The sequence below is a fragment of the Mirounga leonina genome, unplaced genomic scaffold (genome assembly GCF_011800145.1).
Source record: "Mirounga leonina isolate KUSES-001 unplaced genomic scaffold, KU_Mleo_1.0 Mir_91, whole genome shotgun sequence".
NCBI lineage: Eukaryota > Metazoa > Chordata > Mammalia > Carnivora > Phocidae > Mirounga > Mirounga leonina.
The window spans coordinates 48717605-48729831 of NW_023270839.1; the positions used below are offsets into that span (position 1 = coordinate 48717605).

Below are 12227 nucleotides of genomic sequence, written 5' to 3' on the forward strand. Positions count from 1 at the left end.
CACAAAAGCCTGTGGCTTCAGTGGCTATGGGCAGCTGGCCGCAGCTGACGCCCCTGGGGTTGTGCTGTTTCTAAATATTGGTTCATGCTATTAACCCTGCTGTGCCCCGCAGTAGACCTGGCTGCCTGCAGAGAGCGCGTCTGGGAGGGGGATGAAGAGTTCCTGTTCGGATGGAAAATTTGTGAACATACGTGCTCAGAGTCTGGCCTTTGGGGGCTAGGGCAGGGCTCCTGAAAGAGGGCGGAGAAGTACCTGCTCAGGACAGAAACGAGGCTTGTGACGGGCGTTAGGAGATGTGGATCTGAGCCGGCAGCTGGGCAGGGCGGTGGAAAGACTGTCGGGTTAGGAGCCAGAGGTCCGGTTCTGCCAAGCCTCTCCTGTGTGGCCTCAGGCGAGTCCCTTCAGGTCTCTGCGCCTCTTCTCTCACCTGTAAATTGTAGAACCACCATGGTGTCTGATGAGGTTTTCCGACAGAGGGGCTGGAGGGGCAGTGCCTGGTGGTTATGAGGATGACAATTGTTGATGCCAGGGTCCTGCCCTCTGCATGACTCCCAGGAGTCCCTTGAAGGAAAGGCAAGACTGACACCCAAGAGACAGCCGGAGGGAGCTTGCAGGGTGTCTTCAGCTTGTGTGGGGCTCAGTGCATGCGCCACCTTACACGAGAACAGACAGCTTGGAGTTCAGCCTCTTCGGGCCCCATTGGCTTGTTGTCCTGCTGTAGTGAAAAACCCGCGGTAGCCAGCCTCCAAGATGGCCCTCCATGGTCCCCACCTTCTGGCATTCAACCCTCCTTTAGCTACCTCCCACACGGAACAGGGCTGAGCTGCGAGGCCACTAAGAACTGCGGCACTGACTGAGTGGGACCTCCAAGGCGAGGTCCATAAAAGATATGGCAGCTTCCGGGGCACCTGGATGGTTCAGTCGGTTCAGCGTCTGCCTTTGGCTCAGGTCATGATCCCAGGGTCCTGGGATCGAGCCCCGCATCAGGCTCCCTGCTCCGCGGGAAGCCTGCTTCTCCCTCTCCCACTCCCCCTGCTTGTGTTCCCTCTCCTGCTGTGCCTCTCTCTGACAAATAAATAAAATCTTTAAAAGCTACGGCAGCTTCTGAGTGCTTGCTTTGGGGCAAGCTGGCCACCATGCCTGAGGGGCCCCTGGAGGCCCTATAAGGGAGGAACTGAGGCCTCCTGCCCACAGCCAGCCCCAGCTCACCGCTCATCTTGGAAGTGGGTCTGCCAGCACCCGTCAAAGCTTCAGATGACCTCGGCCCTCACTGACCTCTTGACTACTGTCTCTTGAGAGACTGGGAGCCCACACTGTCCCGCTGAGCTGCTTGTGAACTCTCGATCCATAGAAACTATGTGCGATAGTAAAGGTTTATTGCTATGTTAAGCTCTTAGGTTTGGGGGATAATTTGTTATGCAGTAGCAGATAACTGATGCAAATCTGTGCAAGTGTAAGTGATAGTCCAGAGAGCCTGGCTGGGACTCTGAAAGTAGGACTCTGCTGCCGCGAGGAGAGACCTTTCCTTGATCAATCAGTGGATCGACTCATTTATTCATTCAACAGATCTTTTTTTTTTTAAGATTTATTTATTTATTTTAGAGAGAGAGCGAGAGAGAGAGCAAATGGGAGGAGGGGCAGAGGGAGAGAGAGACAAACAGAAGCCCCGCTGAGTGCGGAGCCCGATGCGGGGCTCGATTCCAGGACCCTGAGATCATGACCTGAACTGAAATCAAGAGTTGGACACTTCACTGACTGGGCCACCCAGGAGCCCCTCAACAAATACTTCTTAAGTACTTACCATATATGTCAGGCACTATGCTGGGCACTGGGGACACAAGACTCAATGGCAGGGTCCTTCCTGGGGGAGCTCACAGGCTCCCCACAGTGATGCAGTGCCTGTTGGATATGGAGATGGGAGGACAAGGGAGATGTCCGTGACAAGCCCAGTTTTCCAGTCTGGGCACACGGATGGCTGGTGGCGTCATTCACTGAGATAAATGGGGGACAGGCGACATCTCAGGAGAGAAGCTTTGGGTATGTTGATTTTGAGGTGTTTGTGAGAAATCCAGTGACACTGTGTGGGCTGTCAGGTATGAGGGCTGAAAGCCCCTGGGAAGGCCCCAGCCAGAGGCACGTCTGTTTGGGAACCATGGCAGTACAGACAGTGGGACTGAAGCAAAGAGAGGGCAGGCTACCCAGGCAAGAGGAGGGGTGGGGTAAAATGACAGAAGGCCCAGGACTAAACCCTGAGACACTAACGGTTTTTCTTTCAACTTTTTGTTTTGACATAATTTCAGACTTACAGAAAAGCAGTGAGGCCATTACAAATATTTTCCACATACTCTTCACCTAGATTTCCCAAATGTCAATATTTTATCAGATCTTAAATTCTTTTCTATGTATATACATATTTTTTCCTGAGCTAATCCACAGTGAGCTGCAGACATGGCTCTCCTTCATCCTTATACACTCCAGTGGCTCTTTCTTTCTTTTTTTTTTAAGATTTTATTTATTTATTTGAGAGTGACAGTGAGAGAGAGCACAAGCAGGAGAGAGGAGCAAGCTCCCTGCTAAGCAGGGAACCCAATATGGGGCTCGATCCCAGGACCTGAGATCATGACCTGAGCAGAAAGGCGGAGGCTGAACCGACTGAGCCACCCAGGCGCCCCATCTGGTAGCTCTTTCCTAAGAACAAGGACCTTCTCTTTCATAACCAGACAGCAATGATCAAAATCAGGAAGTTAACATTGCTACCCTATTTTTAACCAGCTACAGACCTTCGTTCCGTTTTGCCAATTTCCCCAGTAGTATCCTTGATAGCAAAGGAGAATCCCAGTTGCTGTATTGCGTTGAGTTGTCCTCCCTCTCGATTTCTATTGATCTGGGAAAGTTCTTTCCTTAAGTGTTTCTTTGTCTTTCATGACATTGCCCTTTTCAGCAAGTACAGACCAGTTTTTGGTGAAGTGAATCTTGATTTGAGTTTATGTGGTTTCTTCATAATTGGGTTCGGGTCATGCATCTGTGGCCGGAATAGCCCAGAAGTGATGCTGTGCTCTCTCAGTGCATCCTCTTGGAGGTATACCACGTTTCTCTGGCCCACTGTTGGTGATGTTAATTTACATCACTTGGTTGAGGTGATGCCTGCCAGGATCCTCCCTGTAAAGTTACTGTTTTCCCCTTTGCAATGAATAAACTTAAGCCAACGTTGAAAGGTCAGGTTGAGGAGGAAGAGCCAGGAGGAAAGCTTGTGAAGGGCAGTGGGGACATGGGATCAAGACCAAAACAGCTCGGAGCTGGGAAGAGGCGCCGAAGGAAGGGAGTGGTTGGTTATTGGGTCCGGGGCAGGCGGGAGGCCAGTCCGGCAGGGGTGAAGTGTCCCCTGGCTGCAGCTTCCCCAGGCAGGTTGTCATCTAGGGGTAGCGATGCCTTGAAACCAGCCTGCAGAGAATAGAGACAACAGGAAAAATGCTTCTCAGGGGAGGTTGGTCTGGACGGGGCAGAGAGATACAGGCCCTGGAGGCGACGTGTGTGTGTGTGTGTGTGTATGTGTGTTGGGGGGTCAAGTAGATGGTTTCTAATACATGGAAGGGACGTAGGGTATGGAGAGCGTGAGGGGAGGGGCCCATGTGAAAGGTCAATCGTCTTTGATTAGGCAGAGGGAATGGAAGAAGGTGTTGGTGAGTCCTCCTGGGCCGCAGGAGGCAGTGGGAGCCGGGGGTCCCGATGGTGTGGTGGGGCGGGTTTGGGTCAGAGTCCCGTCTGCTGGCCTGTTTCCACTGTTGGGAAGGAGGGGGTGCAGGGGGCTGACAGGACATGCAGAGGGGAATGAGCCACGCTGGAAACAACCTCTGGGGAGAGGACGAGAGCAAGCTGACCAGCGTGGACATGGACAGTTGGCGGCATGGTGACAAGTCCAGGGTTCGGAGGCCGTGATACTAATCCCAACAGCTTTTCACTGCCTGGTGCAGGCAGACAGTTGGACCTGGGGACTCAGCAGCCGCACAAGGAGGGCAGTGAAAGCAGGAGGGGACCGAGGGAGAGGGAGAAGGAGCGCAGTGAGCAATGGGGTCTCGGCGCTAGCAGGCGATTTGTGCATCCAGACTAGCAGAGTGACAGGATGTCAGCCAAGGTGGTGTTCCAAAGGGAGGCATAAGGTCAGTGCCGTGGGCCACGGTGAGCAGCTCAGGATGTGCTGGGGAGAGGGGGCTGTGAGGGAGTGGAGGGGAGGTACTTGGAGAGGAGGAGGTCTGGGAACTGGGAGGCCAAGGGACGGGTTGTCCTTGGGAAAGCCTCAGTCCCCTGGGTGATGGCAGGGGCAGGGTGGGTGGGGAAGAAGGTCATGAGCCAGGGCCGCCAGGTTTACGAGTCAGGACAGATGGCCACCCTGAGCAGATGAGGGGGGCACCCTGGACACTGAAGCCCTTGAGGGGTGGTACTTTTTAAAGGGAGGGGACACTGCCCCCGGGTGAGTAGCAAGGAGACCAGGGATCTGCTCCACCTTGGACTCTGAGGGGCGGGAGTGTGAGAGACAGAACAAGCAGCTTTGGAGAGGACCAAGGCTGTCTCCAGGGTGAGCTAGGTTTCTGTTAAAGCTGGAAAGAAGGGAGCATTTGGAGCAGAAGTAGGGTGGCTTGTGATGGGCTGGGGTGTAGGGTGGCTCAGCTGCCCCCAGAGAGCCAGGCACACAGGCGACAGACGGGAGCAGTCCGGGGCCGGGTGGCCGGGGGTGGGGGGCGCGTATTGTAGGCAGCCTCCCTAGGTCTGAAATACTTGGAAACTCCACCCCGCCTGCCGCCCCAGATCAGGAAGGTAGAGGTCTCAGCCCCACATCTGGCCCCTGTCAGCATGAGGGGACCATCAGGGCTTGAGCCCAGCAGGCCCGCAGCTTCCTCCAGGAAAAGCTGACAAGGATGGGGGTGAGGAGGCGGCACTGCCCGTGGCCCAAGGCCAGTTGAGGCCAGGCCAATCCTAGCCTTGCGCAGCCCTCTCTCTCCAGAAATCAGAGGAATCAGAGGCTTGGCGGCCCCCTGGGTGATGTGAGGGACAAAGGGGGGTGTCTGCGGCCACTGGGTGGGACCCTGCCCTCTGTTCTGAGCCAGTCAGTCCTGCAAGGGCTTCTGGAGTGCCCAGCACATCTGGCCTGTCTGCTCCGAGTCCTCATCATGCCTGCTGGCTGGAATGAGCTCAGAGCGGGGTTTGGTTTCCATTAGATCAGAGGCTGTGAGCCAAAGAGAGCCCTGGGTTTGTGTCCTGGTTCTGTCTCTGCTGCTGATACAATGGGAGACTTTGGGTAAGTCCTTGCCCCTTTGGGGGACTCAGCTTCTTTATTTACATACCAGGGCTGTGACAGACACCCTCTCTAAAGCCAGGGGTCATCTGTTCCCAAGACAGAAACCCCTCTTAGCTGGTTTGGATCAAATCCCCAGTCTGAGCTATGAACTGGTGGGTGCAGGCAGGCCCTAGGGCCCCCAAACCTCCTGGGTTTTAGGGAGTGAAGGCATCCCCAGCATTTCCTCCGCCCTGGGGCTCATCAATCAATCATTTGGCAGTTGGGTGTCTTCTCTACCCTCAATGTTCCCTCTCACACTGCCCCTACCCCAGGGGGTACTCTGGACCACAGGCACAGGAAGTGCCTTGCTTCTTAAGGCTTCAATGCCATCCCTCCATCCTCCTTATTTGCTCCCCATTCCCTGCCTGAAATGCCAGCAGCGGGCAAGCAAGCATTCCCTGAGCTAGACATGGATCTCTAAAGACACTGTGCCCAGGGATAGGAGTCCGGGAAGCTATCACACAGTTACACCTTAGTGTGAAATAATCGGTTTGATCATTTTCCAAGGAGAAACAGACAGAAGGGAGGGCGTGTCCAGAACCTGCAGGGATAGATGGGAGGGGCAGGGGATAGAGGGCCACCCCAGGGGACTTTCCAGGATGCGGGAACATTTCCCCCAGGATCCACCCACACTTTCCATTCCTTTCTCTGACTTCAGGGCACCCACTAGTAGAGAAGAGCTGGCTCTGTCACTCCCCCTCTCCCTTTTCCTTCCTTGACTTGGGGTTCTGGGCACCCTCAGGCCATGTAGCCTGGTTGGGAGTAGGGGGCGGTGGGGCCTAGTTTTCAGGGTTCTATAGCTGAGCTGCCATGGTAACTGGGGGAAATAAACACTCCGAGTTTCACGGCCCAAGTTCTGCGGTGATGTCATCCCTAGCTCTAGCCTGCTAGGTCCTGTGGCTGGCTGCACCCCAGGCGGCCTCAGCTGCTCAAGCCAGAGGATTGACTTCCTTCCCAACCCCCAAGCAGCTTCTCGAGTTGGGGAGAGAGTGGACACAGGGGCTTGAGCAAGGGCATCTGGAACAGGCTCCACACAGGCCTAGCCCCTTGCCCACCACTTGGATCTCTCAGTAGCTATTGCCCCCTCTTGGGCCCCAGCCATGAAACTGCCCAAGGGGGCCAGGAACTCTGTGTTCAATGGGCAGGGCCCAGAGGAGAAAGTTCAGGTGCCCTCATGGCGGGAGGTAAAGCAGACCCCTGTGATCATGGCAATGATCAAAGGTGAGAGCAGGCCCCTGTCCTGAGCTTGGATTCCTCTCTCTACAGGGCTGCGGAAGGTGCCCCAGCCTTCCAGCCCTGCCTCCCGCAAAGCTCTTGAGGATTCTCCTCCAAGCCCACAGAAGATCTGCACCTTCAAGCTGAACCCCAGAGGCAGTATTAGCTGCTGGGACTTTTCATGGGGGTAGGAGTGGAAGGGAGCACGGTGTATGATTTTCCAGTTTTGGAAAAAAGCTAGGGATTCGAAGGAGGTTTTAGCCCACCCTTAGCTTTCCTCACTTCCCTTGAATCTTACCCTACACTGAAAGCAGACAAACTAATTCTTTTTTTTTTTTTTTTTAAAGATTTTATTTATTTATTTGACAGAGAGAGAGATAGCGAGAGCAGGAACACAAGCAGGGGGAGTGGGAGAGCGAGAAGCAGGCTTCCTGCCGAGCAGGTAGCCCGATGTGGGACTCGATCCCAGGACCCTGGGATCACGACCTGAGCCGAAGGCAGACGCTTAACGACTGAGCCACCCAGGCGCCCAGACAAACTAATTCTTACTACATTGTTAATGACTGATTGTTGGTCTATGTGGGAGGTGGTTTAGTATGTGATTATATGATTGCGGTCTCTTGGCTGATTGTCTCAGAATTTTCACATTACCAGGCTTGTGTGACTTTGAGCAAACTGATATTTCTAAGTCTCATTTTTCTCATCTGTAAGATGGGAAACACAATAGTATCAATTTTATGGAGTTGTTGGGAGGCTTAGCTGAAATAATCCGTGTTAATACTTAGTGTAGTGCTTGGTGCAGAGTAAGTTCTTGGTTAATTGTAACTATTATCTTTCATATTACCTGTTGCCTGTCTAAGACACATTGCATTTTATCTGGGAACATTGTCTTTCCCCCAAAGGAAGCTCGATGGTGGGATTTGCGGCAGTGTGACGTCAGCAGAAGCAAAGATCCCAATGTTCTCATGGCACACTGGGTTCGGGGCTTCCCTTGCCTCTGATCCCGTGCGCCGAGGCTGAGGCTGCCCTGTCCATCCTCGCAGGTCCGGGCCCGGCCAAGTACCTCCGACCATCTGGCACCGGCTACTTCCACCACGACATCTCCATGTTCCAGGAGCCAGCCTATACTCTGCACACGAGACACTCGGAGAAGCGTGAGTGCTCGCCACGCCCGTCATCCCCTCGGGCTCAGGATTACTATTGTTGGATGTTTGGGGTGGCAGTGAGAAGTAGGGAGCCATTACCTGTAGCCACGGGACCCTGGGAACCCAGGCCTGCCCTGCAGAGGACACCCAGGTGGCTCACTGGGTCCTGAAGGAAGCCAGCAGGGATGCCCAGGTGACCCACACCTCCAAAGGCCGCTCCGTGGGGAGCTCCCAGCTGGACCTCCTGCGGGAGCTCTGAAGGGCGGCTGGGGCTGTCCAGTGGGCAGGGGAGTCTCCTCTGTCTCGTCTTGGGCCAGGGCCCCTCAGCTCTGGCTGCTGTGGGTTCACTTGTCACAGAAGTTGGGCAGAAATAGCTGGGGAGGGGGGACTCTGGTGGGAATGGTGGCCCCCCCAAGCTTCGCAGTTGGCTTAGAACCCCCTGGAAGAGCAAGAGCAGAAAGCCGCAGAAGAACTCTGGCTGCTGGTCAAGGCCAGCGAGAGGAGAGGGTGGGCAGGGGTGTTGAGCAGTATCTCTGGGGCTCTGAGATTTAGAGGCCTGCTGGGTCCCTCCCTGGCGTGACATGGCCTCCTCAGCAGGGGAACCGCCTGTCCAGGGCTGGACCCCTTCTTAGTACTAACAATAGCCACTGTGCCTATTATTACCCCTTGGCACCAATCCCCGATGGGAGCTGACCAAGCTGCTACACAGCTGTTATTTTATCTGCTTCTCCGAGCAAGTTCTCAAGACTGGTAGGTCATGCATTAAAAGCCCCATTTTGCAGACAAGGAAATCAAGGGTCAGGAAACACCCAAGAGCCCAAGGAATCGGATGCGAGCCCTCACTTATCTACTGGGCAGAGGGTATCTTCACCCGGTGGCAGGCCAGGCTCACCCTAGGGCGTCCTCTGGGGCTGACTGGGCCTCTCTGTGGCTGCCTGCAGGGGTCATGGACGTTTGCAGCCCTGGGCCTTGCTATTTCTTGGATCCCAAAATAACCCGGTTTGGAATGTCCAGCTGCCCACAGGTTCCCATGGAGGAACGCATCTCTAACCTGCGTAAGATGGGACGGGAGAGGGGTGTGGGGGTTGGGAGGATGGGGAGCGGGGGTCCACCCTTAGGACCTGAGCAGGGACAAAGGGTCATGACTCCCCTTTGCCAGGTGTGTCTTTGGATCCTGGCATCTCCCTGCAAGCTTATATCAAGACTCTGATGTCACCATGTCAGTGTCACAATACTTAGGTCTTGAAGCCAATGTTATGCATGTGTGGCAGCAGGCAAGGTTATGATAAAAATGTCATGGGGGCTCACGGTGCACCAGGGATATTGCCATGCTAATGAGCTCACAGACTGTAGTGATTTCAGGATGTTTTCTGGGTGCTGTCACGGGGATGATATCAGGATGCCGACATCCCAAGGGTGACGTTCTGACGACACTTGTGATTTTTATCTTATAACAGTGTCAATCCTGATGTCACTGTGACCTAAGTCCCTCCCCCTGCCCATAGCCCTGTGCAGGGGTGGTGATGTCCCTGCCCGACGATAAAGTGGTTATAGTAACATCAAGCAGGCTCACCAAGACCTCTTACCTCTCTACCTGGACCCATCAGTTGGACACCAGGAGATGTGGCCTGGCTCCCACCCTGAGACCCTTCCCCTCCATTTATCCACTTTCAGGCCTGAGCCCCAACCCAGCCCCCTGCCATTACCACTTGGAGAAGACCCACCCACCTGGGGAACGCAGGGCTCCCCAGTGTGCTTTTGGCTACCGGTGCCCGTACAGAGTGATGGACCCCAATCCAGCCCCCAATCAGTACCAGCTGCCACTCTTGCTGGGGCCCAGCAACCCCGTCAGCCGAGCGGCTCCTTGCTATAGTTTTGCCTCGGGGCACAAGAACTGGTTCTACAAGGAGAATGTGGCAGGAGGCCCTGGGCCGGCCGTGCATGCCCGGCCTGAGCCCTCCGTTTACCAGAACCGCAGCCCCGTCTACAACATGGCCAAGCGATTCGCCTACCCGATGGACCACACACCTCGGCCTGGCCCAGGCTCGCACGACGTCCAGCAGGTCACAGTGCACAAGCCCCGCCCACCTGCTTTCACCATGGGCATCAAGCACTCACTCCACCTATGCCCACTGGTCATCGACATTCCCGACTAAGCCCCCTCCTGGGGCACTCACCCCCCACTCCCCACAGAAGTTATTTTTCTATACTGAACTGAGCAATTTACCAAGGTTTCAAGTAGTAGGGCTGGTGCCTGGTGTGTCTAGCGCACAGAAGGCATTAGATAAATATTTTCACTTATTCAGTTTTTTGTTTTGCAAACATGGTTGCTTCCTTTGGGGCCTGCCCTGGGTGAGGGGCTGGGATCCTGGGAGGCATTGTAGGGGTCCCTGTCTGGAAAAAGGTCTGTCCCGGCTCAGCAGGGGAGGCAGCCAGGAGCCCTGGGCAGAGACTCTGGCCAGCTATGTTCTAGTCTGAACTCTGCCACTAACGTGCAATGTGGCCTTGTGCAGCTCCTGTCCTCTGGGCCCCTCAGGGCTGCCCTTGGGACAGTGAGGGGGGAAGCGTAGGCCTGGAGCATGTCCAAGTTCCCTCCAGCTCCACAACGGTGTGACTGTGGTCCCTGACAGGGGTCAGCGTGCGTGAGGAGCAGGGCAGAGGAGGGAGGGGTCGTCTGGTCAGGGACAGGGGTCCAGGGGGTTTTTCCTGGCAGAAGGACACAAGAAGACAAGTGGAGATGGTGTGTAGCGGGGGGTACTCTTGGTGTCTGTAAAGATGAGAGCAAAGACAGGCACCCGGGACCGAAGTGCGCGGGACAGGACCCTGGGGTAAGCTCTGAGGGCAGGAGCCTGGGCTGCAGCAGGTTGGCCAATAAGAGGACCAGGTTGTGGGCCACTGGAGGGCACTCAGGCTTTGTCCTCAGCGTGATAGGGCTAGTTAAGATGCGTGATTTTCAGGATTCTTTGGGCAGTGAGAGAACGTTGGACAGAATGGGCAGAGCCTGGAGGCCGCAGACAGCCTAGGAGGAGGCAAAGGAGGCCAAGCAGACTGCTTGCCGCATGTTGTCTTTGGAGAGCTGCTTGACTTTCCCCCGACTCAGCAACCTCGCCCTGGCCCTGCAGTGCAGGTTAGAGGAGGAGAGGAGGAGCCCCCCACTAGCCAGGAGGGGGCAGTGTTGCCTTACTCATGAGTCCAAGCCTGGCGCACCCTGCCCCACCCCACCCCTTCCAGCTCTGCCGCTTTGGGGAAGGTAGGTGCCCGCTCTCCTGCGGGTCTCTGTGGAGGCTGGGGCCGAGTTGGAGCAATATTCAGGTTTTAACTGAAAATGAAAGTTGAACTGAAGACCTAACTTTGGATAGAATCAGAGAATATCTTTGGAATATTAAAACAACAGTCACAAATAGGGACTTGTAGGAAAGCCCGCTGGGATCATACCTGACTCTGGGCCCCGAAATCCCCTGCCCCCTCCCCCACCGCGCTAGCCCCCAGGCCTGGGGTATATGTCTGTCCTGTCCTCCCCACTCCTCAGCGAGGCTGGTCTGGGCAGGCTCGAGAGAGAGCCAGTGAGCTTGGGGACCCATCTGTCTTGCAGCAGATTAGAAAGATGTCATTTTGCCGACAATGCCATTTATCACGGTGGCTACAAAAATTAGGGATGCTTGGCCGGAAGTACTGGGTGGGGGTGGGGGCTGGCGGGTGGCAGCACCTACTGCTGTCCTGTGTCGCCGGGTCAGGGAAGCTATAGGCCAGCCTCTGAATCATGTTTTTTGGATTTAGTGCCTATCCCATTCCAAGGCCCTCCACTGGAAAAATGAGGAAGCTAAGGCCCAGAGCCAGGGAAATAATGAATGGCCTGTCTCTAAATAAAGATCTAGGCTCAGTGTGTGACCCGCTCAGTGTGCAGCTAGGTTGGGGTCAGTCTGTGACTAGAGTCAGGGCTCAGTCTGGGACAGACCCTCAGCTTGACAGGCTCCAGCTGCCGCCAGATATGGGTAGGGACTGGGTATTAGCCCCAAAGCTAGAAGTAACCCTTGGTTTGTGATCCCAAGGGAAGGAGAGGAGGCTGGAGGACTCAGAATGAGTCTTTGGGGGATGAAGATGTTTGGAAGAGAGATGGCCCCGCTAAGAAGGGGATGCGGCCTCTGTGGAAGATGAATGGGACTTCCCTTGTGCCTCAGCCCACAGAATGACAGGGTCATTTAGCTTGGGATTGACCTTTTGGCAAAGCAGTCCCCCTCTCTTGGCCTTGCCTCCTTTGTGGTGGTGACTGGGTAGGTGACCTGCAGAAGGGTGGTGGGCACGGCCTCCCAGGCCTGGCTGAGTGCTGACCCCATCCCTTCTGACTCGGAGCAGGGCCGGGGCACCCTTGACCTGGTGGGAAGCCCTGGTCTGAATTCTCAGAGGACTTAAACCTGTGCCCTCAGGTACTTGGGCCCTGGAGCCTGGCCCATGACTCACACAGACATGATGGTTCATTCATTCAGTAGACTTTTGCTGAGCTCCTGCCCTATGCCAGGCTCTGGCTGCACCTGGGA

General features: G+C 55.3%; 1 protein-coding gene across 1 annotated transcript; it reads left to right on the forward strand.

Annotated features, from left to right (window-relative positions):
* Nucleotides 1-5953: 5953 nt before the first annotated feature.
* ODF3L1 (outer dense fiber of sperm tails 3 like 1) lies at nucleotides 5954-9918 on the forward strand. The gene is made up of 4 exons (XM_034994268.1): nucleotides 5954-6553; nucleotides 7591-7701; nucleotides 8634-8747; nucleotides 9367-9918. The coding sequence occupies exons 1-4, from the start codon at nucleotides 6433-6435 to the stop codon at nucleotides 9846-9848; spliced, it is 828 nt and encodes a 275-aa protein (XP_034850159.1). The 5' UTR covers nucleotides 5954-6432; the 3' UTR covers nucleotides 9849-9918.
* The last annotated feature ends 2309 nt before the right edge of the window (nucleotides 9919-12227 follow it).

Bases quoted from the DNA above. Each gene is read 5' to 3' on its own strand.
- ODF3L1 (XM_034994268.1), top strand. From the start codon at position 6,433: ATGAAACTGCCCAAGGGGGCCAGGAACTCTGTGTTCAATGGGCAGGGC. The intron at 7,702-8,633 runs GTGAGTGCTCGC...GGCTGCCTGCAG, and splicing joins CACGAGACACTCGGAGAAGC to GGGTCATGGACGTTTGCAGC. The intron at 8,748-9,366 runs GTAAGATGGGAC...ATCCACTTTCAG, and splicing joins GGAACGCATCTCTAACCTGC to GCCTGAGCCCCAACCCAGCC.